This window comes from Theropithecus gelada, chromosome 2 (assembly GCF_003255815.1).
Source record: "Theropithecus gelada isolate Dixy chromosome 2, Tgel_1.0, whole genome shotgun sequence".
Classification (NCBI taxonomy): domain Eukaryota; kingdom Metazoa; phylum Chordata; class Mammalia; order Primates; family Cercopithecidae; genus Theropithecus; species Theropithecus gelada.
Genome location: NC_037669.1, coordinates 118,448,533 through 118,470,449, shown reverse-complemented (window position 1 = coordinate 118,470,449; position 21,917 = coordinate 118,448,533). Strand labels below are relative to the sequence as shown.

The 21,917-nt window shown below is 40.3% G+C and overlaps 1 protein-coding gene across 1 annotated transcript; it reads right to left on the bottom strand.

The window, feature by feature from the left end:
* Positions 1-11,977: 11,977 nt before the first annotated feature.
* Positions 11,978-17,165, bottom strand: GHSR (growth hormone secretagogue receptor). Its single transcript, XM_025376851.1, has 2 exons — positions 16,327-17,165; positions 11,978-14,171 (listed from the first exon to the last, which is right to left on the bottom strand). The coding sequence occupies exons 1-2, from the start codon at positions 17,120-17,122 to the stop codon at positions 13,867-13,869; spliced, it is 1,101 nt and encodes a 366-aa protein (XP_025232636.1). The 5' UTR covers positions 17,123-17,165; the 3' UTR covers positions 11,978-13,866.
* Between the last annotated feature and the right edge of the window lie 4,752 nt (positions 17,166-21,917).

Sequence of the window (21,917 nt, the reverse complement as noted above, 5' to 3'; positions counted from 1 at the left end):
TCCAATTCTTGCTCCTGGCTCCCAAGACTGAATGGAAATCTTTGCCTTATAACAACAGTGTTGTGGAAGACCTTTGGGAAAATCTTCCTTTAGGGCCTCCCCCTAACAACACTGCTACATGAAATCAAAACAAAGAAATATCTTTATATTGATATTCTGAATGTTTAAAAATAATATCAATAAGAAAATTATTCTTGGCATGTATTTACATACCTTAATCATTTATGTGGCCATACTGATCTGCAATACTTTATCACTGGTATTTCTATGGTGAGCGCTTTTTTGATACACTTTAATCTTCATTTTTAGTAAAATTCTTGCAACCATTTTCTATATTATATTTACAGTTAATAAATTTGAAATTCTTAACACTTTTTATTACTCCTTCTAGTAGTCTCAGAACAAATGCTGAGAAAAGGAGGATATTATTTTCTGTTTTGTAATATTGAAATGTTTAACTTCCGCTCAAATATTTTTAGAGATTCTGTCACTTTGTCCCTTTTTAGAGACTTTTATTTAACAAATATTTTTATAAGACAAAACTTGCCAAATAAGTTATCTATGATTCTTTTGAATATTTTACCACATTTAGATCTTAGAAAGTAATAGGCCTTTGGCTGGGCATGGTGGCTCATGCCTGTAATCCCAACACTTTGGAAGGCCAAGGAGGGTGGATCATGAGGTCAGGAGATTGAGACCATCCTGGCTAACACAGTGAAACTCCGTCTCTACTAAAAGTACAAAAACAAAATTTGCCAGGTGTGGTGGTGGGCACCTTTAGTCCAAGCTACTTGGGAGGCTGAGGCAGGAGAATGGTGTGAACTCAGGAGGTGGAGCTTGACTATCACTAGAATAGCATGGGAAAGACCTGCCCCCATGATTCAGTTATATCCCATCAGGTACCCTCCACAACACGAGGGAATTATAGGAGCTACAAGATAAGATTTGGGAAGGGACACAGAGCCAAACCGTATCATTCTGTCCTGGCCCCTCTCAAATCTCATGTCTTCACATTTCAAAACCAATCATGCCTTCCCAACAGTCCCCCAAAGCCTTAACTCATTTCAGCATTAACTCAAAAGTTCACAGTCCAAGGTCTCATCTGAGACAAGGCAAGTGCCTTCCACCTATCCATCTTTGAGCCTGTAAAATCAAAAGCAAGTTAGTTACTTCCTAGATACAATGGGGGTACAGGTTTTGGGTAAATACAACTGTCTTCCAAATGGGAGAAATTGACCAAAACAAAGGGGCAACAGGCCCCATGCAAGTCCAAAATCCAGCAGAGCAGTAAAATTTAAAGCTCCCACGTCATCTCTTTGATTCCATGTCTCACTCACATCCAGGTCTTGCCGATGCAAGAGGTGGGTTCCCATGGTCTTGGGCAGCTCTGCCCCTGTGGCTTTGCTGGCTACAGCCTCCCTCCTGGCTTCTTTCATGGGCCAGTGTTGAGTGTCTGCAGCTTTTCTGGGCACAGGGTGCAAGCTATCAGTGGATCTACCATTCTGGGGTCTGGAGGATGGTGGCCCTCTTCTCACAGCTCCACTAGACAGTGCCCTAGTAGGGACTCTGTGTGGGGGCTCTGACCCCATATTTCCTTTTTGCACTGCCCTAGCAGAGGTTCTCCATGAGGGTCCCACCCTGCAGCAAACTTCTGCCTGGACATCCAGGCATTTCCATACATCTTCTGAAATCTAGGCAGAGATTCTCAAACCTCAGTTCTTGACTTCTGTGCACCCACAGGCTCAACACCACATGGTAGCTGCCAAGGCTTGAGGCTTCTGCACTCTGAAGCAACAGCCTGAGCTGTACCTTGGCCCCTTTTAGTCATGGCTGAAGCAACTGGGATGCAGGGCACCAACTTCCTAGACTGTACACAGCAGAGGGACCCTGGGCCTGGCCCACAAAAGCATTTTTTCCTCCTAAACTTCTGGGCCTGTGATGGGAGGGGCTGTTGTGAAGACCTCTGACATGCCCTGGAAACATGTTTTGCATTGTCTTGGGGATTAACATCCGGTTCCTTTTTACTTATGCAAATTTCTGCAGCTGGCTTGAGTTTCTCCTCAGAAAATGGGATTTTCTTCTCTATCACATCGTCAGGGAAAAATTTTTTTACTTTTGTGCTCTGCTTCCCTTATAAAACTGAATGCCTTTAACAACTCCCAAGTCACCTCTTGAATGCTTTGCTGCTTAGCGATTTCTTCTGCCAGATAACCTAAATCATCTCTCTCAAGGTCAGAGTCCCACAGATCTCTAGGGCAGGGGCAAAATGCTGCCAGTCTCTTTGCTAAAATGTAACAAGAGTCACTTTTGCTCTAGTTCCCAACAAGTTTCTCATTTCCATCTGAGACCACCTCAGTCTGGACTCTATTGTCCATATCACTATCAGCATTTTGGGCAAAACCATTCAACAAATCTCTAGGAAGTTCTAAACTTTCCCACACTTTCCTATCTTCTTCTGAGCCCTCAAAACTGTTCCAACCTCTGCCTGTTACCCAGTTCCAAAGTCATTTCCACATTTTTGGGTATATTTTAAGCAGTGCCTCAATCTACTGATACTAATTTACCTTATTAGTCTGTTTTCAGCACTGCTGATAAAGACATACCTGAGACTGGGAAGAAAAAGGGATTTTGATAGCTCCATTAAAAACTTATAGCTCCACATGGCTGGGAGGCCCTCACAATCATGGTGGAAAGCAAGGAGGAACAAGTCACATCTTACATGGATGGCAGTAGTCAAAGAGAATGAGCTTGTGTAGGGAAAGTCCCACTTTTTTTTTAACTATCAGATCTTGTAAGACTTATTCACTATCACGAGAATAGCATGGGAAAGACCCGCCTCCATGATTCAGTTATATCTTACCAGGTTCCTCCCACAACACATAGGAATTATGGGAGCTACAAGATGAGATTTGGGTAGGGACAAAGAGCCAAACTATATCAGTTTTACTACAGCAAGAACTCATTCACTACAGTAAGAATGGCACCAAGCCATTCATGAAGGTTCCTACCCTATGGCCCAAACACCTTCCACTAGGTCTCACCTCCCAACACTGCCACATAGGGATCAAATTTCAACCTGAGTTTTGGTGGGGACAAACTCAAGCCATATCTGTGTAAGTTTTGTGAATTTTGACGATTCTTCTTCTTCTTCTTTTTTTTTTTTTCCAAACTCTTGCTGTTGCCTAGGCTGGAGTGTGCAGTGGCGTGATCTTGGCTCAAGCAATTCTCCTGTCTCAGCCTCCTGAGTAGCTGGGATTACAGGTGTGCACCACAACACCTGACTAATTTCTGTATTTTTAGTAGAGATGGAGTTTCACCATGTTGGCCAGGCTGGTCTCGAACTCCTGATCTCATGTGATCTGCCCACTTTGGCCCCCCAAAATGCTGGAATTACTCTGACCCAATTCTTCTTTTTTTTTATTGACAGACTATCACAACTTTTTTGGGTGAATTATGAGTTATATGGTTACCACAATTCCATGCTTGGATGTCTGTTTTATAGAATTCATAATTTAGTAAGAACATTGCTTTTATTATGACACTATGTCCCTCCTAAATTATATTCATATTGTTGCCCCAAAATAAATACATTTAACATCAATGAAAATCTTTTAAGACAAATTTCAGTTACATTCTCAATAATGCAAAATATTTCACTAAACAAGGATTTCCAAAAGCTTTATTTCAATTCCATCAATTGGATGAAAAACTCAATCCATTAGTGAGATTAACTGATCTTTTATTTAAAGCATGTGATGGCATTGATATAAAATTGGCCTCATTCAACTGTGCGCCAAGATTGTCTTCTGACAATGGAGCCAACACAATAACAACTGTCATGAACTTTTTGAGCATGGGTAAGAAACTATAGACTCCAAAATGAGTACAATTAATTTGAAAAAACAATTGTTTCATTTAAATGGAAACATCTGCTTTGCATACTGAAACTTAAATGTGCCTTCTGCTGTCCCATGTGTTAAACAGTTGTATCTGGACATAGTTTTTATTGAAATAATTACTAACTTCAGTAGATTTATAGCAAAATTCAAGCTTGTTACAATTTAACAAAAGTGTTTAGATTATCCTCTAGAGGAGGGCTACTCAACCTTTATTTCCTGCACTTATTGCATATGTACACAATCTATAAGGTTTTGCTGCTGCTGTTGTTTTTGAGATGGGGTCTCGCTCTGTCGCCAGGCTGGAGTACAGTGGCGCGATCTCGGCTCACTGCGACCACTGCCTCCTGGGTTCAAGTGATTCTCCTGCCTCAGCCTGCTGAGTATCTGGAACTATAGGCGCCCACCACCAGGCCCAGCTAATTTTTGTATTTTTAGTAGAGACAAGGTTTCGCTATTTTAGCCAAGCTGGTCTCAAACTCCTGACCTCAAGTGATCTGCCCGCTTTGGCCTCCCAAAGTGCTGGGATTACAGGCATGAGCCACCGCGCCCAGTCTTTAATGTTTTTCCATTTTCCACTGACCCTACTGACTTCATGCATCTTGAAGACTGCAGTAAGAGCCATAGCAGAACTGCAGAAGACAATAAATAGCCCCCAAATATTTCTCCCATCAATACCACCTAAGACAGAAAAATGGACATTCCCTAGCAGTGTGTGCCACTATCCACTTTGTTTTCTTAGCAAGTGTTTTTGCATGCTTTCTTTGAAAAGGAGGGCTTAATTAAATTGGCCCAGGAAAGTACTGGAAGTAAAGAGATAAAGTTGGTCGTCTTTCAGATTTACTGTGCGCTAAGGAGAGAACTCTGTTCACTTAACACAAACTTCACATGCTGCTAGACAAGACCATGGCAGAAGATGGAAATAACCAAATGGAGATCCAGCAAACTAACCCGTTTGCTTTAATGCAAATATTAATGATATATCTTTAAAAAAAATGAAAAAATCCAGGACAAATGCAAACTAGATGTGATGGCCAACCACAGGAATAACCAGTACTATTACAGACAAAAGGGACACATTTTTACCCTACCAAGAACCCAACACAGCTCAGTGTTGTTGGGAGCCACTAACAATTGATAGGAGTTGACCCACTGGAGGAAACTCCCTAAATGAAGTTCCTCAGACCCTAGACGGTCTCTAAAGTGTTATTGACTTGGATTCATTCTCTTTGAAGAGAACCAGTGAATCTCTATAGTCTAAGTGCTTTTACATAGAGATTAGAAGAGTTCTTAACCAGAATTGCTGGTATCCAATGCGCTCCCTTCACCCTCTCAAGGATGGTGACTAATGTTTGGGCCACATTGAATGTGCTGGGAGCTAGAAAGCCACACTGTCGCACACCTCTACACTTCTGATTTACCAGCCAAGTTCTTTGTTCCCAAGTTTGTCTAAAGCAAATAGCACTTGTTATTGTAACTATTTAATTAAAAATTATGGGCTGGGCGCGGTGGCTCATGCCTGTAATCCTGGCACTTTGGGAGGCCGAGGTGGGTGGATCACCTGAGGTTGGGAGTTCGAGACTAGCCTGACCAACATGGAGAAACCCCGTCTCTACTAAAAGGACAAAATTAGCTGGGCATGGTGGGGCATGCCTGTAATCCCAGCTACTCAGGAGGCTGAGGAAGGACAATCACTTGAACCCGGGAGGCAGGGGTTGCAGTGAGCCGAGATTGCACCATTTCACTCTAGCCCTGGGCAACAAGAGTGAGACTCAGTCTCAAAAAAAAAAAAAAAAAAAAAGTAGTAATTTACAGTAGTAAATTTACAGATGAAATGTGATTGCAAAAAAGAAAACTGCTTTTTTCTGAAACCTACATTGAATTCCTTGGAAAGTCTTAAGAAAGGCAAGTCACGAAAACACTCATTAAAGTAGATATGGGTGAATCTGCTGTCAAAATTGGGGTGGGAAGGGGACCCTAAAACTGTAGAAGGATTCTGCATTCAGATTTCTTCACATGTTTTAGGTTCTTGCTCTGCTTTAAAGAAACACATCAAAGATGGTAAACAACCTAACAAATTATAGTAATATAAAAAGCATGTGTGGGGCTCTTCCGTGTACCAGACGCTGTCCCTTTACATATTCTTTGTCATCGGATCCTGTCAACAACCACACAAAGTAGGTAGTTTCAGGATTCCTATTGTACTATTAAATCAGCTGAGACCTGGAGAGGTTAATGTTTAGTAATTGCCCATTGTCTCATGGCTGCTAGATGGTGAAGCCAGGAGTAAATTCTCTAACTGGCTTCAAAGTCTATGCGTAGTCTACTTCATGTGCTTTGTTCCTGGAGCATAAATCTTGAAAGACAAAGGTCAGTCAATAAAGGTTCTGGAGCAGTTAATCAGGTCTAGAGAGTGAACAAGTGACCACGAATAGAGGTATACTTTCAGGAACCCAGAAGATTCTCCCGGCTCTCCCCCTTTACCTGCTACCTACATCTTCTTCCACCTTCTATTGACTGAGCCGAAAATTATTTTTTATTCCACAGATAGAGGGACAAATGACACCTGGGAGAGGAGCCAAGGGTTCACAAAGTATATCTGCTGCATTTGGGGAAAACCTGACAGTGCCTTGTCAGCACTACAGGCAGAGCAATTACTAAACTTTGCCAAATTTGCAGCTGCTTTTATCAGCCTCTCTAAAATTCTGTAAATGATCAATGAAGTTGCTGCAAGACCTTCCCAGTTGGGTCAGCGGAAGATAGAGATGTCTGAAGAAGTGTTCTAGGCAACAGAGTACCTAGGAAAGGGGGATACAAAATGGGGCCACTTTATACTTTGCTAAGTAACCAAAGGATCACTGTGGCCATTTAATGAGCACCTACTAAGTGTCTGGTACTTTATATGGATGGAGGTTAAGGAACTCGCCAAAGCCACATAATCATAGCAGCAGAACTGGAATACAGGCCTGATGCTGGCTGGCTTCCCTCTCCCACCACCACCTCCCTGAAACTGTCACTGCCAGGGAAGAGCAAATGTCCTAGTGAGGACCTGCAGAGGCCGAGAGCTCAGAGTTAGGACTGGACATGGAAGGGGTCTCCCTGAGGACCATGGTCTCACAGAAACCAGGCAAACCCAAGGTCCCAGACACAGTTAGAGGCTGAGAGCAGAGAGCAGGACCTGGAGCAAGGCCAGGAGAGAGGCCAGTCGCTGTCTTGTAATAACTCATTCTGCCACTTTCCATTATCGCAAAGATAATACACATTCTTTGTAGAAATGTTGGAAACCATGGAAAAATAGAAAAAAGAAAACATTTCAACCAACCAGAGGAACACTGTTAATACTTTAGTGTGCTATATCTTTTCAACTTCTCTGCTCTGGGAACATGCATTTTTTTTTAAAGATGGGACAAGATATGTTTTCCTTTACTAAATTGGGTAAACATTTTACCCACGTTATTACAATTCTTTTATGGTATCATTTTTAATGTTTACAATATCATTTTAATGTTTGCATGGGTAAAATGAGGACACAAGACCCTAACTAGAATCTAATCCATTCGGGGCCAAATTTTAGACCTACCATTTCCTAACTATGTGACAAAACTTCTCCTGTCTCAGTGACTCCCAGCCCCCAACTCCACACACCCACAGGCATAACAATACAACCTCTTCCTAGGTATGTTGGGAAGATTGTATGAGAAAATGAATTGAAAGCATTAAGCACAATGTCATGTAAATGTTAACGATTATCATTACTATAATTTATCTAACAAATTCCCCATTCTCAGACATTTGGGCTTTTCACGTTTTCACAATTACAAATAAGGTGCAAGGAACACAATTATAGATGGTGCTTCTCCATAATCATGTCTCAATATAAAATTACTGTATCAAAGAGTAAACTTTGTAAAAAGTTTATACACACTGTCAAACTATTCTTCAGGAGGTGTGTATTGATTTATAACTAATTTGATGGCCCCTTAAGGAAGTTGGTTATGAAATCAGGAACCGATGATGAACTATTAGTCCAGAGGCAGGGGGCAACCAGCTTTTGTAGATGACCCCAGAATGTGAGACCTGCTGAGAGAGCCTGCTGCCTGCTCTTCCTTTAAAAAAGGGGATGGGCCCTGGCTGGCATTGAATTAAGGGAGAGGTGGATAGCAGGTGCCAAAAGATATTGGAAAAGGCCTCAGTGGATCTATAAAAACCAATCCCATGATTTGCTTACTTGGATTGCTTTAATGTATTATTAATTATTGACAAGTATTTCTTAGACATTTTAATTTAGGTGCTATTTTTAAATTGTAACTAACTCAAAACAGCATACATGTATACTTTTGTGTTATGTGGAATACGTTGAATTTTCGTACTGTGACTATCCTTTATTCCAAGATTATGTCCTTTACATATTTTTTTCTTAGGTTATGTTCTTTTAAGTTGAAATGATGGTGATACTTGGTGGTAGGGCATTTCAAAGTTCCCTAATTGGCCAATAAAATTGTCTGCTTCCACTTTTAGCCTTAACTTTTATTAACCCCTGGAATCCATGTGTCTGGAAACTAATGACCAGATGACACATAATCCAGTCTTTAAACTTTAATTTGTCCAACATTCAGTGAGTAGCTACTGAGTCCAAGGTGAACAGACATCCATTCCCTGACCCAAAGAGCTCATGCATGGTCTTTGGATCAAATAGTGCAACACCAGGAAGGGCGTATTGGCTCTGAAGTGACAGGCTGGAAGGGTCAGAGAGGTATGAGAGCATGGGATCACAGTCCACCACAGGGTCCGTTACTCTTCTTAATTCTTTTTTTTTTTTTTTTTCTGAGAAAGAGTCTCGCTCTGTTGCCCGGGCTAGAGTGCAGTGGCGTGATCTCGGCTCACTGCAACTTCCGCCTCCTGGGTTCAAGTGTTTCTCCTGCCTCAGCCTCCCATGTAGCTGGGACTACAGGAGCACACCACCATGCCTGGCTAATTTTTTGTACTTTTAGTAGAGATGGGGTTTCACCATGTTAGCCAGGATGGTCTCAATCTCCTGACCTCGTGATCCGCCCACCTCGGCCTGCCACTCTTCTTAATTCTTACAGGAATTGTTTAACTCACTATTAAATATTGGAGCCTTTGGGGAAATAAAATTTACTACAACAAACACCGCCTCATAGGTGCAAAATACATATTTCATGAATTAAAAGGACAAAATAGAACTAAATCTGAGACAAGAGTAGAGGTAAAATATTCCAGACACCAAGTTTTATAACTAAGTGGAAGTCAGCCATATGCTTCAAAAAATATTTATTAGGCAATTGTTTGGTTAAGAACACTCAAAGGAAGGAAAACCTATGTGTAGTTGCATATGACAGGTACGTGAAAGCTATAGTAAACTCTTCATTGACATTCAGAAAATCCCTAAAGAAAAAGAATTGCAAATGAAAACATCAGTGACATTTATGACATATTATAACAACACAAATCAACCAAGTATGAAATTCTATACAGACATGGAATACATCATATATCAGTGAAACAAGGGACAAGGCTGTTTGGATTATAGATAGATAGATAGATAGATAGATAGATAGATAGATAGATAGATAGAACAAGTGTTTTCTTTCTCTTTTCTTTTCTTTTCTTTTTTTTTTGAAACAGAGTCTTGCTCTGTTACCCAGGCTAGAGTGTAATGGCGTAATCGTGGCTCACTGCAACCTCTGCCTCCTGGGTTCAAGCGATTCTCCTGCCTCAGCCTCCTAAGTAGCTGGGATTACAGGCATCCACCACCATGCCTGGCTAATTTTTGTATTTTTTGGTAGAGACAAGTGTTTTCTATTATACTAAATCCATAGTGGTAAAAGTGAAAAACATAAATTTTTTGTTGTTTGAGCAATGTTTTGGATTTAATATGTTAAAGACACAGCAAATCTTTCAAACCATTCTTCTTGAAAGCTTTCTCTGTGGCTGGGGGAGAGAGGAATTCTGGGAAGAATAGTTGTACACATTTTGGTGGAACTTTCTGAACATTTACACGAGGCATGATTTTTGAGAGCTTTATTGACTTGCCAGTTTTGAGGGTAGTTGGTAGTTCCTTGAGCAAAGGTATATCCTGTGTCATAGTATAAAGTATTAATTGGAATTCCAGCAAATATTCAGACAGTTGGGAGGGGAATAGACATGACAGCCTTTTTTGTTTAAGGATGACGATATTTCTGTCAACAAAAAGCTAGCCTCTAGCATCCTGCAAGTTGGAGTTCAAAAGAGAAAACACAAAAACAAGCCTCATCCAAACTTTCCTCCTCACCTGCTTCAAACTCAGATTCTTGTCAAGACTAATATGATTGAATTCATTTAATGTGAATAAATAAGTGATGTTAGCTTAAAACAGCATCTATCACTAGCACATTCTTTTCTGCTGATTTTGACCAGAAGTTCATTCTCTAGGTAAGAAAATATTTATGTTGTGAATTCACTGAATTAACATTTGTCACTAACCACCCAGTTAAGTCACAATTGTATCTATTCTGGCTGACGTTGCAATTTAAATTGCAAAAAAAAAAAAAAAAAAAAAAAGGCTAACCATTAGCTAATGAACTATATTAGACATGGTTTATCTGTTACTGACATTATCTTTATCCTTTAATGACATTATTTACAAGAGAGTCAGTGTTTGTGAAAACAGAAAGCTCTCTTCTATTTACCCACTGTGACAAGAAATTTTGACATGCAAATATGTATGTCATGTTTTAAAGATATACGTACTGCTTGTTAAAAGACAAGAGGGTGTTTCAGGCACCAAACTTGCAAAAAAATCTCACAGTTTTTTTAACAGCATAACTCAAGTATGTGAATAAATAAAAAATAGAAAAAAAAAAAGCTAAAACTGCCAATGTGGAACTAAAAGTTATAGAATGCTTGTAATGATATGAGATTCTTAATAAAAGTATTGGCATGAAAAAGTGGAAATTCAAGTCAAATCTTATCACAACAACCTGCACTGCAATAATAAGTTTTCTATAAAATGATTTTCAAGGTGTGGCCAGGCACTAGAGGTGTTTCTAAATCTCATTACAGTGAAACTTCTAATTTTGAGTAACTCATGGCAATGGATATTTAAAGCAATCATTTAAAAGTTCTTACTTATACAACAGTTACTCCATGTAATGAAAATGATCCAACACTTGATTTTGTGCTACAGTGTAAGCTGTGGTGACAAACACCTCATTCTCGATAACCAGGAAAATTGAAACACAGAGTAAAAAAAGATCACTTTACTTTCCCTACATTAATGAAGAATATGTTGAGTGTAATTACTGCTAGCAGGCACATTAACTGTGTCTACAAAATTGACCAGTTGTTGGAGGAACAACCCATCTTGAATTTATTTTGAGCCAAATGCACAGCAACACAATGGGATGAATAGCCAGCCCCTTGATCCAGTGTCAACCGGAGATGTTTACTTCGCAATTTAAAGAAGTTATCAGTTGCCTGATGCAACAAAACACACAAGTGATTGCGAGCTCCTTAAGGATAAAATCCTTGGCTTATAAATTGTTAGAGTTTAGAACATATCAGGCACATACTAAATGCTTACGAAATGATGGACTTTTACAAACAATATTCCTCTTTTCCCTGAGTCTTAAATGATTTAAGGAGTATGATAAAATAAAGAAGTTACAAACAATAAAAAAGCAATGGTATAAGAGGACAAATTAAAGATCTCTTCCTCTAACCATATTCTCTGAGTTTCCAGATTAATGCCACTGAAGGACAGTGGTGGTCCCTACTACATTAACTACTCCCTGGAGGTGAATTAGGCCAAGACTAGACATAAACCCACAAGAGAGGAGGCTAAGCAATGAATTAAGGGTTGGGATTGTTTTCCTCCAAAGCAATCAACTATGTGATGGAGGTCAAGGTTTTCTTGTTTGTTTCCTCTCAAGTAGGATGTATTTATAGACAAAAATTTTAAGGCTTCAGAAAGCTGAACTACCTTTTTTGGATTTACTGGGCCCTCTCCAGGACAATAATGCTCAATGCCCTAATTAGTATCCCATGAACTTAAATGAGTCAGTGTTTTTTGTTTTTGTTTTTTTAATATTGATGCACTCTTAGGAACTAACTACATAATCAGCTTACTAGCATTCTGTAATTAGACCACATTGGTGGTGCAGTTTTAGTGTCAGAATGAATCTCGGAAATATTTTTCTAGAGAAATAATTCTAATTATGATTGTGTTTGGGTGTTTCTATACTAAATAATCAATCAATTATTTCATCATGATTATCTTTCTTTTTGTTGAAGGAAAAAACAGTCATGGCAGGAATTTCCCTAAATGGTTGCATCCATTCCATAGTTGTGAACCAATAACTTCATGAAGGAACTGCTTATATGACTAAGTATTGCACAGGATTATGAAAAGTTATTACTCTTTGCATACTAAAGATATTAACCCAAATCTTTAGAATGTAAAGAGTTGACTGTATAGGAAGCAATGTCAATATAAATGAAAATTATATACTTATAACAAAATGTACAATATTTAGTTGAAGATGTCTATTCATTCATAATTACAATTAAGAGAGGATCTGGAAGTCCAGGTAATCATATCTATCAGGTAAGCAATGGGATATAAGCAGTAAAACTAATTTGGAGACAGGACACAGCATAGGCATTTTAAAATAAATGGTTATAAGATTTTTGAAAGTTTTCAATATCAATAAGCAGTAGCATTTAGGGGATTCTTGGTTTTTCACATGAGCCTGCCTTCATCTCTTGAATAATTTCTGTATTCATTAACTTTCTTGTAAACTTGCCAGAGTACGTTACAAATTATTCCCTTATTCACAAATTGAAGCCTTATGATTGACTTAAAAATTGTTGTTAAGCCATATAAGGCAGTTTGTGATTACCCATAATTGTTTCATAAAGTTTCATTTCCTGAATATTAACACATGCAACTCAACTTAATTTAAAAATACATGTTACACATTTCATATCCATTCTCTTCTGAGCATACAGAACAGGACATTTAGTGTGATTTTTAGTATCCATCACTCTAAAATTCTGCTATGTGAACACCACTATAAAAAAATTTTAGGGAAAGAGTATTTATTTTTAAACATTTTATATAAGGTGAATGATAATTTTGTATATACTCTAGAGCTGTGCTGTTCTAAGTGGTAACCTCAAGCTACTGGAAACTTGAAATGTGACTAGTGCAACTGAAGAACTGAATTTTTAACTATAACTAATTTTAAGTTTAAAGGGTTACAGTTGTTTCAGTTATTGGAAAACTTTTAAGTGTGTTTAGACAACTTAGGTTGTTGAATCTACTTTTTATCTGTAAATTTTATGAAATCTAAATACATCAAATATTACCAATGAAAACTTAGTGTCCAAATTGAGGGATTCTGTAAGTGTAAAAAGCATGTCAGATTTCAAAGACTTAGTGTGAAAAAAAGCATGTAAATTTCTTTTTAATAATTTTTGTATTGATCGCTTATGTGCCTCATGTTATATTTCTCTTGGACAGCACTGCTCTAGAGCTTTATGAAAATTGCTAGTTTTTAAAAGTTACATTTTAAAATTTGTATTATGTAATGTCATTCTTTAGACCAAATAATTTTGATCATTATGAAAAAGCAAAGCAAATTTGTATCTACCCTCCAAGAAGTGCCCTAATTGCTCACTCTGCTCTACCTCCTTTCTCTGAATTGCAAAGCCCTCACCAGCACCCACAGCAGAATGCAAAATCATAGGCAGTGAATATGCAGAAATCGTGTATGAGAGCACTGATAAGTGTGCAATCAAATCAAACTGCTCGCACCCTACAAATGACATCTTTTTTTCCCTCCGAAATGTTTCCGGATCTATGTGTTCCTAATTCCAAAATTAACCTTCAGCTTCCTCCCAAGTTCTGCTGTGCTATGTTTTCTTGTTTAGAATAATAAGCGGTGACTGTACTCAGCAATGTGCTAGGTCATGTATTAATACTAGATTCTGTCCAGGCCCGAGAACTTTCGTCCTTCAGAGTGGAGAGCTTTCTCTGGGAGAAGGGTTCGAATCCCAGAAGTCTGAACACCGCCACCCGGTACTTCTTGGACATGATGTTGTACAGAATGGGGTTGATGGCAGCGCTGAGGTAGAAGAGGACAAAGGACACGAGGTTGCAGTACTGGCTGATCTGAGCAATCTCCAAGGAGCCAGGCTCAAAGGATTTGGAAAATAAATATCGCCCTACATGGAAGGGCAGCCAGCAGAGGATGAAGGCAAACACCACTACAGCTAAAAGGACAATGGGAGAGAGATAGTCAGCTCAAGAAATGTCATAGCAAATCACATTCTATTTTTAAGACTTTGTTTTTGTTTCATGGTCTATGACCACTGACTTCAGAGAAACATTGTGTTCTGCTCTTCCTCCTTCCAACATTTTAACAAAGATTCAGTCTGTCTGGACCAACAGTTCAACAATTTTTACTGAGCTTCCCAGTCTTTCCTATTTAACAACTATCTGAGTGATTTTGTAGTGAGTTGACATATTGACTCAACTGACTAGACCATTTCTTCACAATAGTCCAGCAGTTTTTATGTGTTAGACACAACACACACATTTATGAGGTAAAGTGGATGTACTCAACCATAGCTGTGTATCCGAGTCTCCTGGCACTTTTTAAAGCAATGCAGATTCCTTGAATGTAGTATAGATTCAGTCAATTTAAATCTCTAAGAGGGAGATCAGGGCACATGCTTTATCTTTTCTTTTCTTTTTTTTTAAGTTTCACAGAGGATTGAATATACAGTCAGGATTAAGAATCACTGAGATGAATGATTCTATGTCACCTACAATAGATATAAGTAAGACATAAGTAAACCAACTCATATAAATGATCATCCATCCAAGTCTTCATTTTGCCCTTGTAAGATAATTTTTAAAGATGTCTAAATGTTTAGATTGTTTTACATTCAGAAATCAGGGAAAAATAATAAATAACTTTTTAGTCCTTGTAACACTTCAGTGATCTCTCAAATTGTCAAGGAAGAAGAAAGTTAACATTGGTGTTGAGACACCAATGAAGAAATTAATGGCTTGAAAATAAAACTGGAGGAAATTATTAAACTTACCCTTAAAACTAAGTTGTATAGTAGCAACCTAACTGCCACAATAACAATGTGAATCTCATAGGTGAGAGCTTAGGATCCCTTGGAGGACACTAGCAGATTTATAACCTATGAGTCATATCACGAGAATCACTGGTCCAGAAAATAAAATCTTTGACATTCCTTTAATAAACTCTATCACTGTAATATGTAGGATCCAGGAATTGTAAAATTGGAAATATGAAATCATCCTGGAATGACTTCTAAGAAGCCTTAAAATATGCCGGTAAGTATGAAGTCTTGACTATAATATCTAAATAAGAAAATATACAGACCTTGGTTTTGAAAATGCAAGTAGAGTTAATATTTTGCTGGGATGTAAACACATTTATTATTACTTTCCTTGTACCAAACACATATACTTAAAGAAGCTGAATTTGTGCAATAAACATTCAGCACATCCAGTTATGACATTGTACCCAGATGTTCCGGAAGGGCCATTTGGGGAGGCAGTGAATTCTGTTGGTTTCCACAAAGTCTCCTTTCCTCCTATTGGAGCTTTGTTTATTCTAGTTTATCCTTACCTTATCCTAGTGATACCTTATCCTATGATTACCTGAAGAGGCAGGTTATCATAAAAACAAATGAAACTTCACTGATTTGTTGCTGACTTCCTTATAAAGCTGTATAAACAGCAGCAGGGTAAACAGAATTGATGCAATTATCTGAAAAAATGCAGGGCAGAAAACAAATCACAATATTGAAAGAAAAATGAATCATCTTTAAGAGGGTTATCCAAATTGATTATGTCTTTGGTTGAATTTACCACTGAACACTTTCTAGATCCAAGCCCTGCTTTTCTTAATGTAACTTAGATATTCACAAATTCTATTTGAGGCAGGAAGTCAGTCCTCACTTTTAACGCTTAAAGACCACAATAGACTTTTATAAGATAGCTCGATTTTAAAGTGGAGTTTCTGGCTGATATAAAATTTATTTTAGGGAAATACAAATGTGGGACATTTTTCTGTGAAAGAGAGAAAGGAGAGACAGGAAGAAAGAGACACAAAGAGATAGAGACGGTAAGAAAGACACTGACAAAGTAAAGGGGGAGGAGAGAGAGACAGAGACAGAGAGAGAGGTTGAGAGACCAAAAACATCACTCAGGAAAGCAAGAGGAGAGAATAATTGAGAGACATGCAGAGAGAAAGAGGCCCAGAGAAACCGAAGAAAGAGGTAGAGACTCAGCGGGAAATAGAGATAGAGACTCAGAGAGAAGGGAGCAGGCACAGGGAGAGGAGAGGATCCGCGAGAGAAAGCCTGAACGCGCGCTGAGACCCACCCAGCATTTTCACGGTTTGCTTGTGGTTCTGGTCCCTGAGCGAGGCGCCCACGACAGCATCGCCGCGCCTCCTCCGCCACAGCTTCCTGCCGATGAGACTGTAGAGGACTGTGAGGCAGAAGACAGGAAGGAAGAAGAAGATGCTGGACACCCACACCATGACCGTGAGCAGTCCAGAGCGTACCGCGAACTCGGTGGGGCGGCACTCGTTGGTGTCCCAAGGGTCGGTGCCATTCTCGTGCTCCACCCCGACTAGCACGAAGATGGGCCCGGCGCTGCAGAAGGCCACGGCCCAGATGACGAAGATGATCAGCTTCACCCGCCCCTTGGTGACCACCACCTTCGCCCGCAGCGGGAAGCAGATGGCGAAGTAGCGCTCGACGCTCAGCGCTGTGATGGTGAGCACCGTGGCGTAGGTGCAGCTCTCGCTGACGAATTGGAAGAGTTTGCAGAGCAGGTCGCCCAAGTTCCAGGGCCGGTACTGCCAGAGGCGAACGAGGTCCAGGGGCATGCAGAGGAAGATGAGCAGGTCGGAGAAGGCCATGCTGGACAGGTAGAGGTTGGTGGTGGTGCGCAGCTCGCGGAAGCGCGACACCACCAGCATGGTGAGCAGGTTGCCAGAGATGCCCACTACGAAGAGCGCCACGCAGGTGGCTGTGACGCCCGCCAGCAGCGGCGCGGGGAAGAGCCGCAGCAGCTCGTCGCCCAGCGAGTCGTTGCCGGGGGAAGCATCCCACTCCAGGTCGGCCAGCGTGAGGTTGAACCCCGGCTCTTCGCTGGCCGTCGCGTTCCACATGTTGCCGGCTCAGCCGAACAGGCTCTAGGACGTGACTGCGCTGGGAGGCTGGACCCAGCTGGCTCCCGAGGAGGTCCGCTTAGGCGCGGGAGGGTGCGAGGGAGGAGCGGGTGCAGAAGCGTAGGGAGGATGCTTGGAGAAGAAAGAGAGGGAGGCGAGAGGCAGAAGCCGAGGGAGAAGGTGAGATGGGGACAGGGAAGAGGAAGAGAGACTGGTGGTCAGTGGGTGAGACAGTGACCCACTGCTTTCTCTGGCACCTCCCCTTTCCCCCACCAACTCCCCCAAAGTTTCTCTCTCCCAACACATCCTCCGGTCGGCGCCCACATGCATACCTGTCATCACCCCTGCCTTGCATTTGCGTTCTCGCTCCAGTTGCATCTCTCACTTCCCAAAGCGTCCCAGCGAATGGGGACCGGAGGGACCAGGCGCCGCGAAGCGGGAGCGTGAAGAGCTCTCTCCGGAGCCCTGGGTGATGCTGGACTAGTGTGCTCCGGAAGGACAGGTCACACCCAGGGGTGGGGGTGAGGACATGGTGGCGGTAGGGAGGACACCAGGACACCAGCAGCTAGGACCTGATTTCTTCCTCCACAAGGCTGCAGCTGGCTATGGCACTGGTGGGAAGAAAAAGCGAGCTTGCTCAACTCGACTTGGGAAGGGGGACAGAGAGAGAAAAGAAGGACCTTGTGTTTGTGTTCATACCGGTGAGCACCAAAGAATAGTCTCACGTAGTTCTAGGACCCGAGTTCAGCAATGTGACTACTTGTCCAAGGTCACACAGCGAGCTGGAGACTCGGGGACCAGTGTTGGATCTCTCACCTGGTTGGGACTTCTGAGCGCATGGGGGCAAGATATGTGAATAAACCCTGTCCTGAATCCCAGTCCTTTGTATCACTTGGTGGTTATAGAGAGTCTGCTGTAGGGGATATGACTTTTGCTTGATGCAAACCTGGTGGTGGGGTGCCGAGGGTGGTCGGGGAGGGAACAGGAGAAAGGAAAAAGGCAGGGTTGGAAGTGTGTGAAGCCCGCAAGTGAAGAAGAGGCTATGAGGCTGGCGCGTGGAGAGTGTGCAGGAAACATTTTTTGAGGCATAATTGAGAGAGATCAGCCATTTAGTAGCCGTATTCTCTTGGGCAAGGTCTTCAACCTCCTGAGCGTTACTTCTTTTTCTTTGAATTGCAGTGATTTGTGCGGACCACTGGGGGTGAATATCAAGTGTCAGGGGCCACCGGAGGCACTCAATAAATAGAAGACTCGTTGCTGTTGAGAAGTAGAAGCTGTGTTGGTGGTAATAGGTCAAAGGCCACCCCTACACTAGCGAGGTGACCCTCTGGACCCGGTCTGTGCGTCTGCTGCTCAGAGCCAGAAATCGGCACCCGAAGACATGAGACTGTCGGTTGCCAGAGAATTCACAAATCCGACCGGCCCCTTCCGGCCTACCGACCTCGGGACCGCCCCAGGAACATGTTCAGCACCGTGGCCAGCGCCACATCCATCCTATGGCAAAGCGCCGCTGGAGGAACGGCTTCGCTGTTTTTTCAACTCGCGCTTCTAACGCTTCAGTCCTACCCCACGGAGGAGCAGTGCACACTCCCACGAAGCACAGGCCGGCGTTAGCCTCTACCTTGACCATACACATCGGCGCTCACCCGATGAGATCCCACGTACTGTATATGAGAGAGTTTCCCCCTCAGTTGAATGCGTTTGTACGTGCCTTTCAGTTTGCACCTCTACTACCTAAATTGTTAATACTTAAAAATCCACAAAGACCTAGAACTGAATGGGTGCACAAGTGCGTGAACGACTCCATACAGTAAGATACTACGTGAGAGAAGTTTGATACAAGAAATTTAACATAGTGGCTTGGTTGCGGCTGGTGTGTTAGACATTGGACCAAATTGAGTTTTGTTTTGTTTTGTTTTGTTTTGAGACGGGCTCTCCCTCTGTCGCCCAGGCTGGAGTGCAGTGGCGCCATCTCTGCTCACTGTAACCTCCGCCTCCCAGTGTTGGATCTCTCACCTGGTTTGGACTTCTGAGAGCCGAAGTCCGGGTTCAAGCGACTCTTCTGCCTCAGTCTCCCGAGTAGCTGGGACCACAAGCGTGTGCCACCACGCCTGGCTAATTTTTTTGTATTTTTAGTGCAGATGGGTCTTCACCATACTGGCTAGGCTGGTCTCGAACTCCTGACCTCGTGATCAGCCTGCCTCGGTCTCCCAAAGTGCTGGGATTGCAGCCGTGAGCCACTGTGCCCAGCCCTAAATTGAGTTTTTAGAACGTTAATTTCAGACAACTATTTTTTAAATATTACAACTAAGTCAAACTACCAATTACTAACACGTTTTTATTTAATCAATAACTTTGATTTTATTACTCCCTGCCCTATATTACCAGTAGGTTGATGTATGTGGAAAGAAAGGGAGAGAAAATAGACTAGGATAAATCAGAATACTATGGGAAGTTATTGTCTAAGACTGAGAATCAGGAAAATATTGTGGGATATATTTCTAGTCTACTCAGTGCCAAAGCTATGATTGATAGGTGAAAAAACTGAGAAAAAAAAAAAACAACTCACCAAAACTATTGTGATAAAATTTTTTTTCTTGTTAGCTAAAATAGCCAGCCATTTAATGGCACTCAACCAGTTTCTAAAATATAGACAAATCTATACTGCATGACCAAGAGGAAACAGAGGGTGCTATTGAAATTGATCTATTTATTCACAACATGTAAAATATTATGTAATACTGTATATAAAACTGTCTCTAATATGTGGTAGGTACTAGGAACAACAAAATAAAACCCAGACAGATCCTATATTTGTAAACTTATAGTCTAGAGAGAAAAATACAGTTAAATAAATAATGCTAATACAATATTGATAAGTGCATTTAAAGAGGCATGTACAATGAGCCCTGTTGGAATACAGAGAATGAATGAACCACATGGAGGCTTTAGGGAAGGCTTCTCAGCCGAAGCAGCATCTGAGCTGGATCTTGAAAATGTTCAGTTCCGTCAGAAAAAGGAAAATTTGCTCAACCGTTCAGACAACGGACACAAAAGCATTTTGGAGTGACGCTCAACAAGTCTTGTTCTATGAACGGTGTAAAGAGTATTATTATTGACTTGTGGATTTTTATATAGTCAGTGCATACGGATTAGTTACGGCGATTTTTTTCTTTTAGACATTCAAATTGTCCCATCTTTGGCCAATGAGAACCTCTTCAAGTTGGCTTCAGGGTCCTTTTGATATGACTCACTTAGATTTTTAGAGCTTCCATGCTGTGTTTTGTGGCACAATGAGATGCCTCCAGCTCGCGTAAATTCTCCACACTAGACCTAGGAGCAACCATTATTTCAAGAATCCCTGGTATCTGCAGTGGGAAACAGCGTTTAGAGACTACCATTTGGGCAGTGGGATTGGTTATTGTGCCTGGAGCATTATGCACTAGGTTCTGTAGACAGAGGTAGGATATATACACACAGATTATATGTATATTCTATACATATAAATAAAGTTACATAGTTTCCATTATGAAGATGTACCTTAGTTTCATTTAACCAATGTTTATTGATAAATATTTGTGTGTTTTTAATAATCTTTTATTGCTATAATATATTGCTATATATTCTATATATATTGTGTATATATAGGCTATACACTATATATGTATATGTATGCATATATAGATGTGTGTGTACAATCATTATCATCTCACAATATCTAGATATCTATAAATCATGAGATTATAATTACGATAATGTAGATAAATTAGACAGACCCTGAGCAGATGAACCAAACTAACATCACCACTGTGATACCTTGGGAAGAACACAATGTCACTTATATGTATTCCAGCTAGAAATGAAGAACCTCAATATAATCACAAGGAAATATCAGACAAACTCAAAATGAGAAATCATTTATTTAAAAAATTATTCCAAAAATTTCAATGTTATATAAGACAAAGGAAGACTGAGAAAATGTTCCACAATAAATGACACCAAAGAGACATAACAACTAAATATAATTTCTGATTTTAATTTCTGATCAATGTTTGGTTTATTGGAGTTGACAGTCATATGGAAGAGGATATTCTTATTCTTAGAGATGCACACTCAACTGTGATTTATGCAGCTTACTCTCAATTGTTTCAGAGAAATATGATGTGTGAGTGTATGTGTAGATAAATAGAGCAAATGATAGAGCAAACGGGGCAAAATGTTAGTAACAGGTAAATCTTAGGAAATGGTAAAATATTTTTTTGTACTATAATTGCACATTTTCTATAAGTTTAAAATTATTTTCAAATAAAAGTTCAAAACTCATACATTTGTATAGACATTTCTGATTCAATTTCCGATTATTAACTTCTTCAAGTTTATATTTATGCTGAACATCTTGGTTTCTAACAACGTAAACATAATTATCTTATACATGAAATGATTTCAGACTTATAACACCAGCATTACCACTAATAATAAAATTGACAAATGAAGTTTGAGATTTTTTTTGCAGTTCTCTTTTGTCCTTACAGTATATCTCACTAAGTTTGTACAACTGCTGTGTTTTAAAATTACTTGAAACAATGTTTTTCTATGTGTGGTTATTTACCAATTTGATACATGGTTCATTTGTTTCAATTACTTTCAATTTTTTAAATTTTCTATTTATTTGTAAGTTTTAGTTTTTAATATATAAAACATTTACATGATCTGACAATTAAAATGTTAAAACAAAGTATGGTTCTAAATTTAAAACTTTAAACCAAAGTATACTCAGGAAAATGTTATTTTCTTT

What these genes read in the sequence shown, in the direction of transcription:
- GHSR (XM_025376851.1), bottom strand. Translation starts at nt 17,122, where the DNA reads ATGTGGAACGCGACGGCCAGCGAAGAGCCGGGGTTCAACCTCACGCTG. An exon ending in GCAAACCGTGAAAATGCTGG is followed by an intron (nt 14,172 to 16,326) that starts GTGGGTCTCAGC and finishes TTGTCCTTTTAG; the next exon opens with CTGTAGTGGTGTTTGCCTTC.